A 25045-nucleotide genomic window follows, 5' to 3' on the forward strand; every position below is an offset into this window, starting at 1 on the left:
TGCATTTCGTATTCCAATGAATTTTAATTACATCTTATTACTTATTTTACATTTGTTGATATGAAACCATATCCCGTACATTAGTTCTGATTTGATATTTTTTTTAAAAATTGTTAATCGCGTCGGCCAATTGACGTTTCAATTTTAAAAATAGTATCGCATATTGATGTAACGTTATATAGCATACGTGTAGAAAAAAAAATAGCATCGCATATTGATGTAACGTTATATAGCATACGTGTAGAAAAAAATAGCATCGCATATTGATGTAACGTTATATAGCATACGTGTAGAAAACATTCCCAACTGTAAATATAATACTCAAGTTTCAATGTTGTGTAAATCTGGCAACAAGAAATAGCCCATTTACTGGTCATTACAAGAGGATTTTAGAACAATACATTGGTATATTCATATACAAACAGTACTAAAAGGAGGTGTTTAATACTGAGGTGACATTAAAAAAAATGAATATACTGAAAATCATGAAAGATGGGGGGGGGGGGGGGGGGGTGCTAACTTAGATGACGATTTTACTTCTCATTGAGGACGTTAGCATCCTAAATGGTACAATATATCCTTCTATCAACAAATTCTCCAATCAAATTGTTGAGAGGTGGGGGTGTTTGCAAGTTCGCCACTGCTTTAAAAGTCACAGATTTAGAACCTTTTGACTAGTACTTCTTTTCTATACAATACCTGACACAGCAGGAGTATAGACTTCGCTTTACACCCGGATTTTATACTCTCCAGTTTATTCGAAATCATATCTAAAAAATAAATTCAGACAATGAAAATGTGATAAATCATTGATATAATTTCGTATTCATTTTGATTTCATCTTCAGTGTACTTTCATACATGTATAAACTATGTAAAGTGTGTACCTAATATTTCATTGAAAGATGCCACTTCGAAATCCTGCAAAATAAGATAAAGAAATAAGAGGTCCATGTTTCACAATGCCCTCCCGAATCACGTCTTTCTTACAAAGAAATGAAGTTCACAATCCTTTGGATTTGGACCCATAACACATTATAGGTCACCATAATACGTTATAGGTCACCACAATACGTTACATGTCACCATAATACGTTATAGGTCACCATAATACGTTATAGGTCACCGTAATACGTTATAGGTCACCGTAATACACTATAGGTCACCATAATACGCTATAGGTCACCATAATACGCTATAGGTCACCATAATACGTGATAGGTCACCATAATACGTTATAGGCCACCATAATACGTTATAGGTCACAATACGTTATAGGTCACCGTAATACGTTATAGGTCACCATAATACGTTACAGATCACCACAATACGTTATAGGTCACCACAATACGTTATAAGTCACCGTAATACGTTATAGGTCACCATAATACGTTATAGGTCACCACAATACGCTATGGGTCACGACAGCATGCATTTGGATATTCTCTATCTTTGATGGTGTGTGCATCTTAATTGTATACAGTTAACTTTCAATATCATAAATTTTCTTGTAAAGCTCTCTGCAATTCCGAACTTTACTTCTGTCTTCAAATATCTTGATCAGATAAATGGAGTAATTCGCAGTCAAAATCAGTATGTAAAGAACAACCGGTTATGCTACAAGTCAGACAGTATTCGACCCCATGATAGGCTGTATTTGTAAATCAGATCGTTATAACGACAATACAATTTACAAAATGCTGACTTCAAACAATACTGTTGAAACCTTTGTAGCATCAACTTATTTGCCAGTAGCTTGTCTCGATTTAAAAATTGATCATACGCAGAACATGCTCTCGCGTATCAAATCAGTTGAGAGACAAACACCATATGCAGGTGATAATGGAATATTGCTACATAGATATGGGAAATTGGCGATGGAGAAGCTGGGGTCATCCTGTTTGTCATAAAGTTGAATTGTCAGTTTGCCGTTAACATCTATATTTAATAAAATATCCAAATAAGAAACAGATATAGAATACTCTGTAGTGTCTTCTATTTCGAGTTCACTGGGATATATCGCAAATATTCCTATCTAGTGATCAGTCATCCAAAAAATTACTTTGTTAAACGCCACTCTGATTCCACGCACAAGTATTCTGAAGTTGAAATAAAAAATATGCTGGAGTTCCTCATTGACAATATCTTCGTGGTCTTTGGTGATCAGGTCTTCCAACAGTCAGTTGGAATCCCCATGGGCACGAATTGTGCTCCTTTGTTAGCTGACCTGTTTTTATATTCCTATGAAGCAGAATTTATTCAAAAACTACGCGAGAGAAAAAATCTCTTGCTGTGGCCTTCAATTCGACATTTGGATATATCGACGATGTATTATCTATTAACAATAATAATTTTCATTCATATGTCGATTCAGTATATCCCAATCAGCTCGAAATAAGACACCACAGAGTCGTCCACTTCTGCTTCATACTTAGATATTTTATTGAAAGTAGATATTAACGGCAATCTAACAACTCAACTTTATGACAAACGGGATGATTTTAACTTCTCCATTGTCAAATTCCCCTACTTATGTAGCAATATTCCATTATCACCTGCATATGGTGTTTACATCTCTCAACTGATTCGATACGCAAAATCTTGTTCTGCGTATGGTCAGTTTTTAAATCGAAGCAGGCTACTGACAAACAAGTTTATGGTGCAGGGGTTCCAACAGTCTCGTTTTAAATCAGTATTTCGCAAATTTTATGGTCGTTATAACGATCTAGTTTGCCAATACAACCTATCATTGGGTCAAATGCTGTCTGACGTGTTTCGTGCCGATTGTTAGGCCGTTCTTGGCACACTGATTTTGACAACGGATAACTCCGTTTACCTGATCAAGATATAGGGCTCACGGCGGGTGTGACCAGTCGACAGAGGATGCTTACTCCTCCTAGGCACCTGATCCCACCTCTGGTGTGTCCAGGGGTCCGTGTTTGCCCAACTCTCTATTTTGTATTGCTTATAGGAGTTATGAGATTGATCACTGTTGGTTATCTTCGCCTTTCATCATCAACATATGAATGAAAATGACATTGTTGATAGATAAAACGTTGTCGATATATCTAAATGTTGAACTGAAAGAATTTTTTCTTCTCGTGACAAAGCTTTTGAATAAATTCTGCCTCATAAGAATATAAAAACGGGTCGACTAATAAAGGAGCACGATTCGTGCCCATGGGAATTCCAACAGACTGCTGGAAGACCTGATCACCAAAGGCCACATAGATAATGTCAATGAGGATGTCCAACATCTTATATGATAGGGATATTTCCAAGATCCATTTTTATTGAAGAAACAGCTGCCTGTGATGTAATCTAATTCTTTCATCACTAATGGTTTACTATAAAACGCAAAAGAATATATGACATATCTTCTTCATGAAGTTAGGCATTTGATCGACACCGGTCACTTTGAAGTTGTGGAGGAAACAGGAAATTTTCGACTTCATAATTCATTTTTGTTCGTTTAGGAAATGTGGCTCTGGATGCACCCGGAAGTGGATTTACTATGATTCCCACACGCTTCAATTCCGACTTTGCTATTCAATGGCTAGTGCCATGGGAATCACCAGATACATATTCGGATGTCCTGCAGTTGATGTCTCCTTGTGATGAACTTCCGAAGGTATGGACTAGCTCTCCAAAATACAGCATCTCTTGTCGTTCAGCCTCACTTGGTGTATGCAACGTTCCCACTGAGCTCAGATCGGGACCTTCAGATATGAAGGCGACACTCTTATAAACCATCTTCCTCAGTGAATCAACATGTGGTTGTCACCCACCCCCTTTATACAAAAGCCGAGACACTGTTACGTTTTAATAAAAGAAAATGAGACCAAAACGGAAATCTTGAAGCTAAATATTTTTACTTCAGGACGTGGAAACTTTCGTAAAAAATCTTCCGAAAACGACTGGCGTCTAACGTGGGTTGGAAGTATCAGAGACTAGTACGCAGAGAGATGTGACGTCATCTCAGGGGAGCATCGAACGACCTTGCTCCTTGATTTTGGTGCTTGATGTACGATATACCTTATATATTCTACCCCTCCACTAAGGAAATTTTTCCTACATGTATCTGTAGATATGTGAATAGAAATATTCAACGACTTCACTTTGTATTATTTCTTCATTATTCCTTCAAATGCAGTGTGTCCATTTATCTAAACTTGCATCCTTTTTGCCAATTTTGTTAAAAATGGTCCAATAATACTGGGGGTGAAAATGGGAAGAAAAAAAATCCACGGATGCTTGGCGATAGACACACTGCTGGACAGATATGCATACGCCAGAAAAACTTTGATGAGAAACATTCAGGTCAAACTCTAGTTTGTGAAACACATTGTTTGACAAAGGAAGCCTTTATATCGTTAAAATATATTTTGAACAACTTGAAGTGTATCATAAATTTTGCCTCTGTATTATGTAGAAATAATGACGTTTTCGTTTTTCGTGATATTAACACAATCAAGGTGAACATTACGTGTACATGATATGCATACATGCGTTTATACACTTATCCCTTACTATAAATCTATTTTCACATGCGTTGAATCAATTAAGTGGAAGGGGACTTTAAGTTTGCACTCCGTCTGTCTGTCTGTCTGTCTGTCCGTCAGTCCTGCAAATCAGTTTTCCGCACTTTTTTCTCTGTTCTTGCAGATATCTATTTCATATTTGGTACATTGCTTTGCCATAACAATCTACATATCAAATTCGAATTTGGTTTTTCACTAAGTTATTGCTTTTGTACTTGGAAAACTCGCATGAATTATCAGGTTTTTGTTTTTGTTTTTTGTTTTTTTGTTTTGCTGTTGTGTTTGCAGATTTTCATTTGATATTTTGTACATTGCTTTGCCATAACATGTTATAGATCAGTTTAAATTTCATCTCGGTCCATTGATTTTTCACTAACTTATGGCCCCCTTGGACTTAGAAAAATAGCATGAATTATCAGTTTTCCGACTTTTATTTGTTGTGTTTGCAGATATTCGTTTCATATTTGGTATATTGCTTTGCCATAACAAGAAACAGATCAAGTTCGAATTTGGTTTATGTCCTTGTTATGGCTATTGTACTTAGAAAAATATCGTGAATTAACAAATTTCGGACTTTTTTGGTTGTGCTTGCAGATATTCATTTGATATTTTTCACATTGCTTTGCCATAACATGTTACAGATCAAGCTTGAATTTTGTGATTTATCGCTGAGTTACGACCCTTGGACTTCGAAAAATAGTATGAATTATCAGGGTTTTGGACCTTTTTAAGTAAGTGTGCTTGCAGATATTCATTTGATACTTGGTACATTTTTAGTTCGCTTCTACAAAGTTGATAAGAACTAGTGGAGTCATGTCCACATCAGCTTAAAGTTTACATCCACGTTTCTTATTTCTGTAGATAAGAGTACTACACTCATTATAAACTCCCAGCATTGTAAAACAACAATGTAGCTAAATCATTTACCTTAACCTACATAACGAACTTCGAATATTGTTGCTGTCCAGTAATTTTTGCGTCCGGTAGGGGACTATGTATTGCCATGCAATACTCTCAAAATGCTTGTGGACTATAAAGGAGCGGTATGTCTTAATTAAATATAAAATTCGGTCTGGAAACAAAAAATAAAATGAACAACAAACAAACAAACAAACAAAAACATCCATAATACATGTACACCGGATATTTAGGGAAATGCCCCACAATAACATAACCCGTACACATTATATCGCCTATCATCTCTTCTATTTCAATTTAGAAAAAAATCTACTCACATAAACCATGTGCACGACGTTATGAGTCAACAGTATTTTCGATATCACGTGGTGTTTTGGAATCTTGGAGGAGACGAGCTTCAACAAACACAAAACTGACTATAACATCCATTTAAAGAATTTTTCAACACAAGCAACTACAAACAATTACGACAACTTATCTCGAGTTTTGTATAATTTTACTCATTTCTCCGTGAAATTAATCGAATTTATTCCTTATCTAACGTTTGTCAACCAAACAACAGAATAACGAATGCACTTTAGTTATTGGATTTAGAACTGATGATGATCAGATTATTCCAACCAGTTGGAATTTCCTTTCCGTTGTACTTTTATTTGCAGTATATCAGATGACCTAAGAATCTGTTAGATATATATGCAGAAAAGAATATTCATTTTTAGATTCCCCCCTTATTGTTGGTGCAATCGTTCCGACCATTTGTTAAACTGCTACAATGTTGTGTACGCGGCTAATGTAGTTGATAAACACAATGCCACTTACCACTAATCTGGGCGGCTCGAAATTGCTGCCCACCAAGGCTTTCTCGAACTGTTGCTCGGACAACCATTTGACTTTCTCCGCTTCTGTCAGACAAAACTGGAAAGGTTCCTCTAAGTCTGGTTCCACTGTGAAGGAAATCACGTGATCAGTTTATACAAGTTTTAGAATGCACAATAGTTGTACACAAAACTAGGTATCAACGAAACTGTGTTGACAAAACCATCTGCTGCTCAAACACTCATCCTCGTGTGACGTCGCAGTTTTTTGCGAAATCTTTAATTCATTAAACTTTGTGCGTGTTTGTGTGTGTTTATAAAGTAGCTTTTTTTAAAATTACTAACATTACAATTTTGTCATTTTAGTTTACCAGTTTTACGTACTTTTTATCATGCTGTTTAACGAAAATGTGCAATTTTCTGATGTTCCTATATACTTCTGTTTATGTATGCCAGGCATCTCTCAAATATCATGTCAACATTTACAATTTCTTTGGTTGTTGATCAAAATAAACTATGTTAAGTGGAAATCGATAGTTTTTCTATTTGGAAGTTATAATAAAGCAAAGTCACGTGATGAGGGTTTAGCTATCTTTTAAAACACAATGAACAGTATTTAAGTATAGAATGTACATTTGGTTAAGTAGAAGTGTTATTACAGATTTTATAAACAGTTTATGCCAGTAAAACGTTTATGTGAGCTGCCCCTCTTGTTATTTTGTGAACACGTGGCTAGCTGTATTTGTTTACTTTTGCTGTTGCTAATTTTGTACAAGACATACGCAATTGAGCCTTATGTTAATTTTGTTGATAGCGCATGCGCATTCTTAAATCCAATTTGTCAACAGAAGTTTATCGACATTTAGTGCATAAGGATTGTGTTTACCATTATTGATAGATCACCCGTTTTTTTCCTTTACAAAGCTCATGACCACGATAGTTTCACTCGAATCTTGAAGAAAAGATCCATAACTGTTTTCTTAAATACAATTGTTTATTTAAACAACAAAATGCTTTCTTTGTTGTTTCATTTTTATATTTATGTTTATATTCATATTTTTATGTATTTTCTAAAAATATAAACTAGAATGAAGTTCTAAAATATCATATGGTTGACCCATTTGTTACGTTAAATGGAAGAGCCAATGCATCCTTTGACCTTGATGACGCTCCATATCTGGTAATGATTATGCAGACAGGTGGTACTAGAAAACCGGATCGAACTAGTTTGCAACAAACGTGTATTCATTGTCAAAGATGAAAGCAATGTCAATTAAAAAAAAAAAATATAAGGGAAAAGATTCAGTGAATGTAAATATACAGAATTGGTATACTCCTATCAACCAGAAGGTTTAGCCATAGGTCAATCGGTATAGCCAAGTTTTCCTTCATTACCTTACCAAAAATGTACGAGATTACCACAGTGAATTATAGCTAATTATTGAGATTTCCAACGAGTTTATGGATTGCCCTACCCTGAGGCATTATTGTAATTTACTGCAATTGATGAGAAAATAACAAAGCAAATTACAAAGGACAACGTAGGGAAGTAAGATTTTTTCACTGAAAGATGGCGGACAAGGGACGTAACTTGTGGTGAATATTGTCATAAGTATAATAATAACGCTATTCAATGTTTAATGTAAAATTGTGATACAAAAGTTATTGTATGACGTGTGTGATGTCAATGTTATTGTATGACGTGGAATTGTGATGTCAATGTTATTGTTATTGTATAACGTGGAATTGTGATGTCAATGTTATTGTTATTGTATAACGTGGAATTGTGACGTCAATGTTATTGTATGACGTGGAATTTTTATGTCAATGTTATTGTATGACGTGGAATTGTGATGTCAATGTTATTGTATAACGTGGAATTGTGATGTCAATGTTATTGTTATTGTATAACGTGGAATTGTGATGTCAATGTTATTGTTATTGTATAACGTGGAATTGTGACGTCAATGCTATTGTTATTGTATGACGTGGAATTGTGATGTCAATGTTATTGTATAACGTGGAATTGTGATGTCAATGTTATTGTTATTGTATGACGTGGAATTGTGATGTCAATGTTATTGTATAACGAGGAATTGTGATGTCAATGTTATTGTATGACGTGGAATTGTGATGTCAATGTTATTGTATAACGTGGAATTGTGATGTCAATGTTATTGTATGACGTGGAATTGTGATGTCAATGTTATTGTATAACGTGGAATTGTGATGTCAATGTTATTGTATGACGTGGAATTGTGATGTCAATGTTATTGTATAACGTGGAATTGTGATGTCAATGTTATTGTATAACGTGGAATTGTGATGTCAATGTTATTGTATAACGTGGAATTGTGATGTCAATGTTATTGTTATTGTATGACGTGGAATTGTGATGTCAATGTTATTGTTTAACGTGGAATTGTGATGTCAATGTTATTGTATAACGTGGAATTGTGATGTCAATGTTATTGTTTAACGTAGAATTGTGATGTCAATGTTATTGTTTAACGTGGAATTGTGATGTCAATGTTATTGTTCTTCGGCACTGTAATCTCATGCTGTCAGATGTTATTGTCTTATAACGCAATGTTGAAAGTAAATATTTGTTTAGGAAACGCTGTGCCTGTTCAAAGCTTTCATTGTCCCTTGTCGTGAATCCGGAAACGACTAGAAATTTCTCTCTCACTTAAATTCTGCAGTGTTTCCTTGACATGCGTCCTCTTGGTCACAAACTAGTCTCGGGTTTGACTTTCGTCACAGTTGACCTGCTTTTGTAAGGGTTGTGATCCTCTGAATAAAATCTGTTTTCCGAATTCCTCCGCCATTCATCGATCTCTACACTTTTCATATCCATACTTTTGGTATGAGATTATGAAAGAATCATTATGTCCGTCCGTCTTTTCCCCATTCTTAACGTCTCATTTTGTTTAAGGTCATTACTAGATCAAGGAAATAAATAAAAGGTACATACTTGGCACAAACATTGATTATGATTTATGACCAGACGCTGTTACAACTCTTTGTCAAGGTCATTTGGTCAAGTTCAATGTCACCCTGAGAAAAGATTCAAAATCTATATCAGTGTCATAGAGTTTGTAACCAAAAATTAGATGATCATATTTCATGCCGTGTTTCATACCGATTGTTAGGCTGTTCTTGGCACACTGATTTTGACTACGAATAACTCCGTTTACCTGATCAAGATATAGGGCTCACGGCGGGTGTAACCGGTCGACAGGGGATGCTTACTTCTATGCACCTGCTCCCACCTCTGGTATATCCAGGAGTCCGTGTTTGCCCAACTTTATTTTGTATTGCTTATAGGAGTTGTGAGATTAATCACTGTTCGTTATCTTCAACTTTCATTTCACACAACCGAGGGTGTGTCAAACCCTTGACCTGATTCAAAGTAAAGTCATTTGTATAATGTCAGATCATTGGCTGAAAATATTCAAGATGTCCCAGTTTGGATAAGCCCTGTGGGAGTATTAGTCCCGTTAGGGCATTTCCAGTTTCATAGCGCTTCGAGATACGGTACGAAATACGCCCCTTCAAATCATGTCAATTCGAACCTTTTAAAACAACGATTTCTGTGTCGCATCATGTTAATTGGTCAACACTACAAGTAGGAAGTAAGCAGTTGGTATTTGGTGAAAATACGCCTACAGTGTACATTCAATGCTATGTGGAATGTTTCACTTAAGGTTTCAATATAGACAAATATTTGTATGTACTCATATCTACTTTGTGACAACAATTCTCTGAAGGTTTTGCAATCCATCCCTTTGACTTGTATTTTGATGATTACTTCATACATTATTCATATCTAATAGAATATACTCTAAAAGTCACATGATAATGTTTCATTTGTAAATGAACATTAAACACCATCCAAATTCCCGCGTGGGATAAAAACAATAAGAGTGGGTTAGTTTTGCAGTATTTTTGTTAAGCATAATGAATGTTAGCCAGTCTTACATATGAATTTATTTCTAATAAATGTATTTAATTGATGTGAATTATATTTAGGGGAAATGTTCAATGTGTTCGTTGCCGTTTTATAGGCCAGTTGGGAATTTTCTGATTTCATGTAAACTAAAACTATACCTTTTTAGCTGTCAGAATTAACATGTATATGTTTTGAGAGACTCTAATCAATGACCCAGTTGTGATGTAAAGTACTAAACAAACGCATGTGCACGAAAATGAAAGAAATCCAAAGATTATAAGAATTATCGTTTATCATTCTGTACATTGACAAAGATCTGCAGTGGGTTAAGGAAGCTATATGTAATGTATTCTTGCTAAGAGGAAGTCATTCAATGCAAACAGTCTTATCAGGCTACACAGAGAATTACTAGGGCGAGAATTAATATGAATTATTTCAGAGTAAGATTGCAATCAATGTGAGAGGGGTTTTTTCCCCCCTGATCATGTCAATCAGAAATTCCCTGAAGAAGTTTTCTAGTTCGTTTCAAATGCACACGATCGTCAAGTACTTACACAATCAAAAAAGAATAAATGATAATAATAATAAAAAAAAACAATGCTAGTTTTCAGTTTACCGTTTTAGCGTCCTACACACACTCACACGTATGCACGCGCGCACACACACGTGCGCGCGCGAACTGACGTCACAAACGTATTAGGAACTTGTCGTACATCTAATTAATCATGGATAGCAGCATAGACATCGTAAACTAAAATTGATGAGGATGTCAGCAATACTTCGATCAATTCAATTTCTTAGGATTCATCGTTTAGATTGTCGTTTAATCTTTATATTTAGAAACATGGAGGAGTAAGAGAAGTAATTGCTTCGCCATATACCGATCCTTATGACAGTCATTTTACTATTCATTCGAGAAATAAGATAACTCTCTGATCTAAAGAGATATCTTAATTTAAGGAGATGTCTCTTTAGAAAAATATGTATCTCTAAGTTAAGAGATATCTATCAATTTGGAGAAATATACATCTCCAAATAAGAGATATTTCTTTCACCGAGAGATATTTTTCTTTTACAATGACGAATGTGAGATATTTATTTCCTTTGATTAAACAAGAATAACAGATTCGGAGTCCCATTGGTCCTGAAGCATCGAAGAGTGTTCAACTATCATATAATCGTTAGGTTTAGCTTGGCGACGACTGGTTAATGCTGTCCAAAGGACATCATCGAATTTCCCCGCCAATTTTCCATTAATTTATAATGTTACATAAATGGTTATGGTCATGCATGGGAGTGTATTGTAGTCAAATGGATAAACTTCTCTTTTAATTTAACGAAAGAACTTTTTAATCAAATATATAAATCTGCAAGATTTTACCCATTTATAATTTATCTAAAATAGTGAATATCTATACTCTTAAGCATGATTTTATGATACAAATTGATAGTAGATACTTGAAACTAATTAAAATATTATAAATTCATTCATTTTGTTGATATATTTTTGCAAACAAGAAACCGATTCTTAAGTACAGCTATATGATTATATCAAAAATTTTGCTTCTTGGCCAATAATTCAAATACTTGATCTATAATCCCCACTTTTTATGTTCTATCTTAGATTTTGATACAAGTCCTTGGAACTTAGGTACAAGTTACATGTTTTATCAATGACAAAACACCCGCACTGTTGTTTTCTATATGAATGTTTGCATATTTTAATTGTAAAAACGTAATTTTTTTTTACTTTTAGTCTCCTAGCATCAAACTTTTCCGTAGATCTATCTATTAATTTAATTGAACATAAAGAATGTGCATTAATTCAACATAGTGATTGGTGTGTATTTCTTTTATTGTGTCGACACCAGTAAACAAAACAAGTACATGTTTAAGTAATGTCAAAGTGCAAAAGGGTCAAGTTTAACACACTTACATAGCTCAATACCAAGAACGTTGACCCCTTTTTGTTTTGATAATTCCCCTTCAATGCACAATCTAATAATAATGTACCTTCAAATGAATATACAATGCTACACTCATTGCCAGTCATGAGCCCCCTACCCCTGTTAGAATTGAAATGTAAAAATCGACATAATGCAAGAAAAACTGCAATTAAAGAGAGAAATCCACCGTCATTGTTCTTCCGGTCAGTCACAAGTCAGTCACTTCACCTAGGGATGAATCTTTGTGATAAACGAGTACCTTAATTGTTTTATTGATTAGACAGAGTCAGTATGCATTACTAAAATTACTGTCGTGTTGTTACTATTTCACGACCAACTTTAAATCTTCCTACATCACCAAAGGACGGACATTTTTCATACTTTAGTAGTTCTACATATTGCTCACTGTTTAAGAAAATAAAATGTGTTCAGTTAAATTCTTAATAAAACATTCTTTTCTTTATAATTTGCGCTCTCCTATATCAACGTATTTTATTCAAGAACTATTAGTCAATATCCTGTCTTACCTGGAGGTTCAACAATATGTTCCGTAATCATCTCATTGACAGGAAGAGCCTCGGACCAAGGCTTCGGTCGCTGGTGACGTTTTTCTCTTCTGATGCTGACGTCGTGACACTCGGCAGAATGTTCGCTGACTGATTCCGTATCGCCGAGGGCCAGCCGCGGCAGAGAGAAGTTCCTTTTGGATTTCTGGTTCTTAGGTTCTATGTTGGTTCTTTGAGATCTGAAAACAGGACACCGTTTTAACTTGTATCTGAACTGATACTACACGCACGCGCAACTGTGCAAGTGTTCCAGTGTTGTTTCTTTTTAAATCTGAAATCAGACCCACGTAAGTCTTCACTTAGATTTGCACTGATACCATATGGCCGTATCCAAACACAACAGTTCTTCAAAGCTTTATCAACAACGTAAGCCCTCTTGTATGGAGTTCGGGAAGCTCACATGACAGCTGATTATAAACTCTAATGGCATCCGATGTCAATATGGATATTTGTAATCATCGGGACCTTCTGTTTGGAGAGTCAAATCCACTATGTTTGTTTTACCGATCACAGTTATTGAGAGTAATTTTCACATCAACCAAACTAGTCTTAACCCTCTAATGACTTCGTTTTCACTCTCGGGATAGAATTAACCTCGATTATTGGTGGCAAAGTTTCCATAAAATTTAGCAATAACATATACTAGTAAATTGTTGTAATAAAAACGAAAATTTCTGGTCATTCAGTATTAACCGTGGAATCGATCAATTAATTAATTAACAGGAAAATCAATTCATACCGAATAGCACTCCGCAACAATATAACAGATAATGAAATCCAATCCTGCATATGAATTGCCATAACGAATAACAATGAGTGGAAATAAGTTTTTTCTCCTATTCATATTACAGGTGTTAAAATGTATCAATGGTAAGCAGAACATATAGATAATATTTTTCTTGTTTATTGAGGAATTTCCCCACGTCGTATGGATTTTATCGATTTCTCTGTTTGTACGATGTAATAAACCTTTCAAAACCTGTTTCTTTCCGGAACAAATGTACCGGGGAATTACACAATGTCATATAATGTAGCTGATTTATCAAATTGTCTGGAACAAATTCCACACTTGAATGTAATTGCCAGGAGACACCCCCCCCTCTGTAAAAACCATACATAATATTGAAATTAACTTTCGTGTTAATTACGAGTTCATAAAGAAACATGCTTACGTTTCAGTGCTATTTCAAACATTTAAATAAGAATTAAATTATGAATTATCAGTGCGCTTTGCGACACTCTGGGATAAAGCAGTCTCTGTCCATCTTGAATTTCTTGACGATGTTTCTAAGATGTATCTATACTAACAGATAATATGTATAAAAAAAAAAACAAAAAAAAACAACAAAAAAAAACAAAAAACAACAACAACAAAACGACAATAGTTTAATGGTAGACACCTTGAGATGGACTGTCACCTATGGAATCGATTTCCATGTACACTTGCCGACCAAGAAAAGAATGGTGGGGTTTTTTTTTTACTCATCCCAGTCATCATACACTGTAGGTTCAAATTAGCTTTCATGCGATCTGTCCGATGTCTTTCGATTTCGGTGTTGCCGTTGCTAACTTTTCTCTTAGGCCAATATAATCCGAACTTGCCTCAAAGCATCCCCGTGTGGAGAGGGTTCAAGTTTATACAAACAAAGAATCATATCCCTCTTCCACGTGATAAAAATGTTGGTTGCTTGTATATTGTTTAACGTCACGCTTGAGAATTTTTCACTCATATGGAGACGTCACCATTGCCGGTGAAGGGCTGCAAAATGTAGGCCTATGCTTGGCGTTTACTAATCTCGGCTGAGATTCGGCTTGGCTGAATATTTGGACTGACTTCTTCACCGAATCTCGGAACAGTCCTTCACAATTCATGTCTGGAAATTTACTTTCAGCTTCAGCCAGTTTTAGCAATTTATGTGCACTTAGGTGCCACTGCTGTTCGCTTCAGATAAGTGATTTGACTGTTAAACTAACTCTCTATCACTATAAATGTTGCATTGCTTACTGTCTAAAAAGATAAACCATCATTAATTTTTCCGTTCAAATGAAAACTTCTATGGCGCAATATTTTATCTCCCAAAATTGAAGAGTTCCTAAAGTTCGTTTTTTGAATTAACGAAATGCAAGTAGGTATGTAGAGATACGATGTATCAGTAACTAGATAAAGCAGACTATAGGAACACTTCAATTCCAGGAGATAAAATATTGTTCCATGGAAATCTTCATTTGAACGGAAAATGTAGTGCCTGTTTTCATTTTGGGATTTTTATACCTAAATGGTAAGTAATACAGCATTAATAGTGATAGAGAGTTAGTTTAACAGTCAAATCACTTATTTGAAGCGAACAGCAGTGTCACATAAGTGCACTTTCATTGCTAGAAGTGGCCGAAGCTGAAAGTAAATTTCCAGACATTTAATTATGAAGGACTGCTCCGAGATTCGGTGAAGGCGTCAGTCCAAATATTTAGCCGAGCCGAATCTCAACCGAGATTAGGCGTTTACGGTCTTAGAGCAGGGAGGGATCTTAATCGTCTTTTACGACGAATAATGGGTATTGAAGACCTATTTTAACCCGGATCTCTATAGGATGGGGGGGGGGGGGGGGGGGTAATTAGGAAATAACAAAAATAGGTTAGAGTCGTTAAAAATGTTTCCTCGACAAAGCGCATTTGCAATAAACTCCTTATTTTGTGTAGTTACAAGTGCGTTCAAAGTATGACCTCTGGCTTACTGGAACCACAACAGGGGTCTCAAAACGTGCGGCATTTACTGTTGAATACCCGCGTATGCTAATATGCTTAAACCATAAGGCGAGTGATATCGCACGGAAAGTGAAATATTGATGTATATGCACTACATTTTAACTTCTCGGGAACTAAAGGTTAAATATAAGCTAATTTCAGTTTGGTGGACCACCACCCCCCGCTTGAGAATCTGCATATTTCATCTAATCGACTCCACCACACATCGGCTTATTTTCTAAGAATTGGTTGTGATAAGACCTTTTATCGATTACTTTAGCAATAAATGCCTTAAAAGAGGTCAACTTTCAGCATTCAATAGCAAAAGGAAGAGGAAAATCGTAGATGGTTTAAAAGATTCCTATCTGAGAGCGCTGGTGACTGATTTCACGCTTTGTCTATCAGGCTGATCATAAACCATGCCAATTAGTCAAGCATATGGACCCAGAGCTCCATTGTGCACATTTCGTTGAATATATTGAATGAACAATATATACCGTTAGTTATGTAGAGCAAAATGAACAAGACGTACTGTGAGCTCACTAAGAATAACCCCCGCTTACCCTCAATCTCCCAAAGGATGTTGTTAATAGGTATAAATTACCTCTTTCCTGAGTGTAAAAAAGAAAGGGCATGACAAAACCTTGGGTAGTAGTGCGCTTGACCTTTGACCCCAAAATCGATAGGGAACATCTTCGTCGCATGGGTAGTCCATATGTATGATATGGTGACTCACAGTAGGTGGAAAGGATAACGCTTTAGAGCCCAGAAACCATTGCGTCTACAGACGGACGGACAACCCGATTCCAGTACCCCCCCCCCAACTTTGTTGGAGGATATAGTGAAGTTTTAATCATGAATTTCATTTTTTTTTTTAGTTTGACCGTTTCCCTGTTGACTTCGACAGGGGGAAGGTAACTTCTTTTTAATGGCTTTAGAGATCATGTACTCTAGAGGTTTCCAGTTTACTGAATGTCAGATGCAAAAAGTGTGTTTTAGTAAAGTTCGTTTCTAATGATATGAATGCAGAGCAGTTTCCTGAGTAGTGCATATAGTGCGTGACAAGAGTTCATTATGCATGTCTTATACTACAAAATAAGTTTAGAAAATTCATTCTATCTATTGTTGTTATATTGCAAGATTTTGTGTTTTGAAACATGACACACAGCACCTAAAAATTCCAGTTAGACAAAGAGGTTGAATGGTTAACTGGGGAGGGGGGTTTACTCCCATGGGAGAGGATCTACAGAATCGTGGTTTTTTATCAGAAATATTAAAATTTGAAAACACCTCCGCTGTGATAAAGTACAACATACAGAAACCACGTGATCCCTTCTGTCATAAGATGTGCCAGTTGCGTAATCATTTTCAGGTTTTGTATGATTACAAAAAGCTATGTAAGTATGTTAGTATTTAGGTCTAAATATTCTTCAGATTCTGGAGAATTCTTCTTTCTCGATCCTAACTTATTACGGCGTTGAGTGCACACTGATAAGATCATTTCAATTGGTTGGCCACACAACATAGAAGGAAAGAGTATAACCTGTATAGTATCTTTTTATCTTAAACAAGTATTGAAACACTATCCCAAAATAACGTTTCGATAATATTATTCACATCACACATGTTCCAAGACTATTCACAATGGTGCAACTCTGCTTTATACACAAATTTTTCTTGTAGTTACATGTACGAGAAAATTTCTTGTAATTACGAGATATCTTCTCGTAATTTCGAGATAGTGGAATGTAAATTTTATATTTTTACATAATACTAAATACATTTGTATATCTTTGAATCGTGGATTTTATTTAACTTTGGTACTTCCCATGCGCACGCATCGTCCTCGATGTATTGATTGTGTCACCAACAATATTTTTTTACAACAAAAATAAAATAAATTCAAACAAATCGTTTAAAGGGTATATATTATGAATTGTCTTGTAAGTATAAATAGTATCTACATTAATTTTTTTAATAAAACATAGTTTAACTTCCTGTCTAAAACCTCAAGAATTGAAAAGTTCAAAATATTGCCGTTTGTGAAAAACCCACCACCTGTTCTTCCAAAAAGAATCATCAAGTTACATGAAGTATTTGTTATCTGTAACTTCTAGTATATATAAAATACGTGAATGTATTTCCTGCAGTTCTCTTGCATTTTCGAATTTGTGTTTGATTCAAAATAAATTTCTCAGGCTTAAAATGTTTTAACAATGTAGACGTAAGTTGGTATGGACCAAAATTTCGCCATTTATCTGTCATGACCTTTAAACAGATATACATGAAAGAAAATTATCAGAATAGATGTCCCCAAGCGAATTCGTGTTCACTTCTAATTCGGTGAAACTTTTGAATTATTAAACGGTTTGTTAAATATCAATTTCAAATTTGTTCGTGGCTAATAACGGGTCGAAACAAGGTAATATTCAAAACTGTGTTGTGGGAAAGGACTGAGATATTGTTTCACGTGTCAGCTTATTGTATCGATCATTTATAATTCAAATACGCGTGTGTATCGCACACATAACGAAAGTATTCACTTCGAGATATGAAATCATTTTCCTTTCAGTTCAATTCAGATTATGGACTGAATAGTGACATGTAAGCTTGCAGTGAATGGTATTAAAAAGCTTAAGGATAAAGGGGGTTTTACGATTGCCTACTTAACATAACTTTACTGCAAACCTATTTTTAAACATATGAAGATGTCCTCCTTGTGTATGGTATATTTCTTTGATTAACAATGTCTATCACAAGGTCATCCTTAATGCACGTTTAGAAGATATCGTACATTGCTTTTCTACAATAATCATAATTTGGACAAAGTGGTACAAAACTCATTTTATATCCTATAAACAACTTACACGAGGCACAAATATGTTTTTCTATTTGAACTGGTGGTTTCGGATCCTAAGCATCTACCAGTTTCGATATAAGATGGATGGGGTGGATCTACTAGTTTAAATATATGATGGATGGGACAGTTTACCATTTAGCAATAACTCTTCATACATACAGATTTTTAAAGTGGTAATTGCAAGTAATTTTGCAAACTATGATAGATTAAAAAACTATATAATGATACTTTTACAGAATTATTTCAGTTGGTCTGTTAATTTTTGACGAATATATATGGCATATGTCTAAAGATGATATACACGTGTATTTAGATTTTGTTGACTCTAGAAACTATACAGTCCTCTGACTTCTTCAAATACTAGAACCAGGTGGATAATTGTAGGTGTACTTTAAAATGCATTCATACCAAAATGAAGTAAATGAAAAAGGTGAAGATAATGAAAAATTTCATAATTCTTATAAAGAATACAAAATTAAGAGTGGGGCAAAGACGCCCCCTGGGCACACCAGAGGTGGAATCAGGAGACTAGGAAGAGTGAGCATCCCCTGTTGATCCGTCGCACTCATCATGAGCAATTCAAAAATATTTTACCTGATATTGATCGTATGTAGAAATATCTTATATATACTCTGGGCTTTAGATGAATAAACGGCAAATTTTCTAATAAGCGAAACGTAGACTTAACACTCAATGTTTATATAGGAAACAAATAGCTTTTCCGAGACTTCTTTAAGTACAATTTTTATAAATATTATGTTATATCAATAGCTTTAAACTTTTACTAAAATTATATGTAACACAACCAATGTTTAATATGTATGAACATTGTTTATCTTCACATAAACTAAAAGTTGGAACAAATTGATATAATTACGAATGAATTAGCGTATCACATGATAATCATTGTACGATAATCTCTCTAATCTATGAACTGCAATTTCTTGGTATAAACAATTAATATAATTCCATGGAATTTTTGAAGGTTTGTTTTTTAGTTTTGGATTTTGTTTTACGATCAATTTCGGCGGGTAGAGACGTCGCCAGCTGTAGGTGAAGTACCACAAATTTAGACCCATGTATGGTGCTCAGGGCCGTAGCAGTGAAGATTTTTTTATCGTGCCACCGCCCACTACAGGGTGTGTACGGTTAATTTGTTAAGTTTATGATAACTGTAAACTAGAAACCGATACATGTATCTCCAATGAAAAGACATTTCTCTGATTGATAAAAGAGATCTCCTTCGTGTGTAAAATAGAGATATTGTCTTTACACGTAGAGATATCGCCTATAGACTGGTAGCGATATCGATAGTTCCTTTACTTATAGAGATATTGTCTGTACACGTAGAGATATCGCCTTTAGAATGGTAGCGATATCTATGTAATATATAAATGTACATTTTTCGCAGAGTCCATTTACTTATAGAGATATTTTCTTTACGTTTAAAATATCTCCTTTATTCATAGAGATCGATATCTTAAAATCCGTTTGTCAGTTGCCCAAGGGAAGGGTCTGATAAATTCCCTTTTTTGTATACTGAATGCACTTAACTTGGATTCTATTGATTTTTATGGTGTACTGTAATTAACATCAAAGAACTTGAAATGAAACATTTGTCACGCATTACAAAGAACGCAACGCTGTGTTTTGTAGCTTTGAACTTACACATCAGTTATAAACATCAATATCTTTAAGGAGGTATGCTACACCAGAGGAATTTGATTTGGATGAAAAGTGGAGGATGTGTACAACACTATTATGAAATTGAAAACTTTCAAATTTACTTTGTTTAGTCAAAAAAATGCAGTTTTAGTAGAAAGCAATCTGAGAAAAATTTAAAACCCCTGCTAGACTCGAACCTGCGATCTACAGTTCAGAAGTCGACGTGCTATCGTACTGAGCTACTTAGCTAGGCGATTATTTTTTAAATGAATAGACAATTATTGCTGATATTTATATTTTCATCCATGTTTTAAAAGGAAGTCAGCCATTATGACGATGTAGAGTACCTCCTTAATTAAATACACATACAAAATATCATAAAACGGGCTTCAATCATATAGCTCTTGCAATTAGTTTTATGATATCATTTTATCTTTCTAAAAAAAGTTTCGGTTATCTATACCTGCAATAAAATTAAAATTAGCTGTTTTGAATCCGCTACCGCTTAGAATTAGATTGCTTTACATGTAGACATACTCTTTTGGTTTGTTTTGTTTAGTTAGCTTACGTCTCTAGGATGAAGAGTCATTCCAGACTGATATCCAAGACTGCAATCATGTTTCTGGTGAACTGATGATAATGTACTGCATTTTGTTTTCATTAAAATGTCTGAATTTTTCCTAGAATTAGTTAAAGTGATTAAATATCCCCAGCTGCGGAAAGAAATCCTTTAAATGTCTATTGATTTTTAAGACAAAGAGTTTTGTAACCTTTAATCCATCCTCATTAATAATTACTAAAACTACATTAATTTTTAATCAGTCGCTGAATCTAGTTCCCCACCAAAAAATGTCAAGAAAGTAACATCGAATGTCTTTATACCCTAAGGAATTGCCAGGATTGGTTTGGCTTACAGATCAGATGCAGCCTAATAACTTCTCAATCTTTATCCTCATTGGTTTTGACATTAAAAGACGGCGATTCGACTACAATTCAAGAATGCTTCATTGTTATCAAAGCAAAGTTATAAACGAATCTTTGGGGGATTAACAGAAAAATAAGATTGCCATTTGCTCGCGATGGAATCTAAAAGAGTGCGTTTGTTTGATACATTGTGTGGAGAAAAATAAAGAGAAAGAAAGATTTACTTCTCTTGAAGAATGGTCAAGTGAAGCGCTCTCCTATGTTTTTTCTCCAAGTGCTTAACCGATTTGTCTATTACGTCCTTGGTAAGTCCCTCCGAACTCAAAATTTCGCGAACTCTGGATGGCATCATAAAGTCCAGGTCAAATTCCTCCTGTGTTGTGTCCATGCTGGCTTCCCGCTGGAATTTGAGTTTCCCGTTACCTGATTGGTTATTATCCTGAGTGTCATCGTCATAGTTACCAGGATCATCTGACCAAATATCCTCAGAATACGTTTCATTGGCAACTATGAACTGTTTCGGGGTACTGAACATTTCCACAACTTTAATTTTCGCCATCTTCCGATTTTTGTTAAACAAGTTTACTCGTCGGAAGTGGTAACATTTGCCATAAGCCTGCATTTACTTTCGAGAAAATTCTAAATTACCGTAAACTTCATCATCAGACAGGTTGGCAGGATCAGAATGTTTCACAAGACTCTCGTGATTTTTTCCATATTGATTCACAGGTAAAGACACGCCTCGTTGCCACTGGAACAGCTTAGAAATCCATTGTAGAAAATGATAAATAATAGACAAGGCTTCATCCCTCCATACATACATTAGTAGGCATTAAATTAAACACATCATGCAAAGCATCAACATATGTCATAGGTCGCTGGGTATACCTAGGTAACTTTCTGAAGGAGTATAACACAATAAAAGAAAATGTAATTGGTTTTCCTTTCCATGTAAAGATTCTTCTAGCAAGTTCGTTAATAATTTCCATGTATTTTTAATTTGTAAACTGTGTAATTAACCTAATATTGTTTCTTGGGGTTCTTTCTTCTGTGTAAAATACCAAAATTACATGCATTATGAATGTGTCACGGGAAGCGAGATATTGACTGCTTTGTAATGGGTGTATTAAACACGTGATGATAACTACAAATAACCCGTATATTGCAGCCTTACATCAAAAGCCATGTCGTCTAAACTATGCGTTCAAAGACATTGTTCATGTTTATGAAATTAATTATTAATGCCAAAGTATAATGGATACCTGCACATTAGATTCAAAGAGAAATATTTCAAATAGAAAAGCTGCTGTGAAGATTACGCTACTTAACTATGCGTGGACAGTCAATCTGCATACCCTAGCTTGAACATTGCTTTAATTTCTTTCAGCGGAAAGATTCCTAATTGCAGCCTATCGAAAACATTACCATGCACTGTCACGCATAGACCCAACACTTCACTGGAAATCAAAATATATACCCAGAGAACTTTAGAAACGCCCACCTGAAAATGTGAACTGGAGCGAAATACTCCGACATACTAGTATACATGATGTACTACATACACAGTTACCAACCCAGTCAAGGCTTGTTCTCAACAATTTCTTCTATGTCCAATGTTTTAACTTTTAAATTTCCAAAGATGATACTGTATTTGATGGATTCTGGCGTTTCTAAAGTCGCCTGAGTATAATAGATAGAAATAGGGGTACATGTCACTGTGTACTCATTTAAGATTTTATTAAACGTTGATTGCAGAGATCACTTGAGTAAAATTGCCAACTCGGTGCATTGTCAGACACATTGAAACCGTCAATGTCGTCGCCATTTGATTACCAAGAACACAGAGCCCCTGCATTGGCAAGGCTCTCCTCCGGGATTCATTACTTGATTTTTTCAACATTTAACTGTGCAGAAAAAATACTTCAGTTTCCATTGTCCAACGATAAGGCAGAGTAAAGTTAACTGAATTTCTATAATTACCTTATGAATATTTATGTATCAATAGATGCAAGAAATTAAGAGAAGAAGAAAGGGATTAGTAGTTATTTTGGACTTCACATCCTCTGCATTTGTAAGCAACTTTTCCGTCGAATATCATAACGCGCCTGAATCATACACAATATCAATTCATTTAAGGCATCAAACTCCGTCAGATTTAATCCCATAAACAAATGGAAACAAAATCGTTCCCGTTTGATAAATTAATGCTAGATATCTGACTTTTCTGCATCAAACAGTCTTCTCTAGACTATCGATAGTGTTACGGCAAGTATATGTTACGGTGAAATTTAAGTATGACAGAGAGCAGAGTACGAATTGACTTTGTATTAAGATAAACATATGGTGGAAAGAGCTCTTGGATAGAGAACATGGTATTTCTATACATAACCTTATTTAAACATGACCCTATTTCAACATGACCCTAATAATACAAACATATTTGAATAAAATAATGATGCCTAAATATTACCTATCTAAACGTATCTCAATCTAAGCATAATTCTATCTAAAAACATGAGAGTAGGTATTAATAATGCTATCTAAACATTGTCTTATGAAAACGAAACTCTGTCTAATCATAACTCAATCTAAACATAGCCCTAATTAAACACAATCCTACCTAAACATAACCCTATTTAAAAATAACCTTATTTAAACATAGCTCTACCTATGCAAATGATAACCCTATCTAAACGTATCAATCTCTAAACGTGACTCTGTCTAAACATAACCCTATCTAAATGTGACTCTGTCTAAACATAACCCTATCTAAATGTGACTCTATCTAAACAGAACCCTATCTAAATGTGACTCTATCTAAACATAACCCTATCTAAATGTGACTCTGTCTAAACATAACCCTATCTAAATGTGACTCTGTCTAAACATAACCCTATCTAAATGTGACTCTGTCTAAGCATAACCCTATCTAAATGTGACTCTGTCTAAACATAACCCTCTATAAATGTGACTCTGTCTAAACATAACCCTCTATAAATGTGACTCTGTCTAAACATAACCCTATCTAAATGTGACTCTGTCTAAGCATAACCCTATCTAAATGTGACTCTGTCTAAACATAACCCCCTATAAATGTGACTCTGTCTAAACAGAACCCTATCTAAATGTGACTCTGTCTAAGCATAACCCTATCTAAACGTGACTCTGTCTAAACATAACCCTATCTAAATGTGACTCTGTCTAAACATAACCCTATCTAAATGTGACTCTATCTAAACATATCCCTCTATAAATGTGACTCTGTCTAAACATAACCCTATCTAAACGTGACTGTATGAACATAACCCTATTTTAATATGGCCCTATTTAAACATAACTTTATCTAAACAAGAGATGTTTGTAAAACACATATGCCCCCCCCCCCCCCCCCTGGTGCAAAATTGAAAAGGGTTATACACACACACATCATTTAATTAAGAGTAGTATCATCAATTCAAAATATTGAGCAGACAGTATTTTCCTATGTCAAGAGTGGATTGACCATGTGACCTAAAAATCAATAGGGGTCATCAACTCATGAAGATGTACCAGTGTACCAAGTTTGATGTCTGTCAAGCAAAGGGTTCTCAAGATATTGAACGGACAGTATATTCCTGTCTAGTGTGACCCTTGATCTTTGACCATGTGACCTCAAAATCAATAGTGATCGTCTTCTCCTGAAGTCGTATCAGTGTACCAAGTTTGATGTCTGTCAAGAAAAGGGTTCTCAAGATACTGAGCAGACAGTATATTCCCATGTCAAGTTTGACCCTTGACCTTTGACCATGTGACCTCAAAATCAATAGGGGTCATCTTCTCTTGAAGATGTACCAGTGTATCAAGTTTGATGTCTGTCAAGCAAAGGGTTCTCGAGATATTTGACGGACAGTATATTCCTATGTCCAGTTTGACCCTTGACCTTTGACCATGTGACCTCAAAATCAATGGGGGTCATCTTCTTCTGAAGATGTACTGGCGTACCAAGTTTGATGTCTATCAAGCAAAGGGTTCTCTAGACATTGAATGGTCAGTATATTCCTATGCCCAGTTTGACCCTTGACCTTTGACCATATGACCTCAAAATCAATAGGGGTCATCTACTCCTTAGGATGTACCA

At 35.1% G+C, this 25045-nt stretch overlaps 1 protein-coding gene across 1 annotated transcript in view; it reads right to left on the bottom strand.

Moving 5' to 3' along the window:
• Positions 1 to 21630, bottom strand: part of LOC125681501 (NMDA receptor synaptonuclear signaling and neuronal migration factor-like) — a 29249-nt gene extending 7619 nt beyond the window's left edge. Inside the window, exons 1-6 of the mRNA XM_048921642.2 lie at positions 21153 to 21630; positions 12699 to 12916; positions 6278 to 6402; positions 5776 to 5853; positions 887 to 920; positions 700 to 770 (exon numbers count right to left, since the gene is read on the bottom strand). Of these exons, the coding sequence (XP_048777599.1) occupies positions 700 to 770; positions 887 to 920; positions 5776 to 5853; positions 6278 to 6402; positions 12699 to 12916; positions 21153 to 21550 (924 nt within the window). The 5' untranslated portion in view covers positions 21551 to 21630. The remainder of the gene's footprint in view (positions 1 to 699; positions 771 to 886; positions 921 to 5775; positions 5854 to 6277; positions 6403 to 12698; positions 12917 to 21152) is intronic.
• Between the last annotated feature and the right edge of the window lie 3415 nt (positions 21631 to 25045).

Source organism: Ostrea edulis, chromosome 2 (assembly GCF_947568905.1).
Source record: "Ostrea edulis chromosome 2, xbOstEdul1.1, whole genome shotgun sequence".
In the NCBI taxonomy this organism is placed as follows: Eukaryota; Metazoa; Mollusca; class Bivalvia; order Ostreida; family Ostreidae; genus Ostrea; species Ostrea edulis.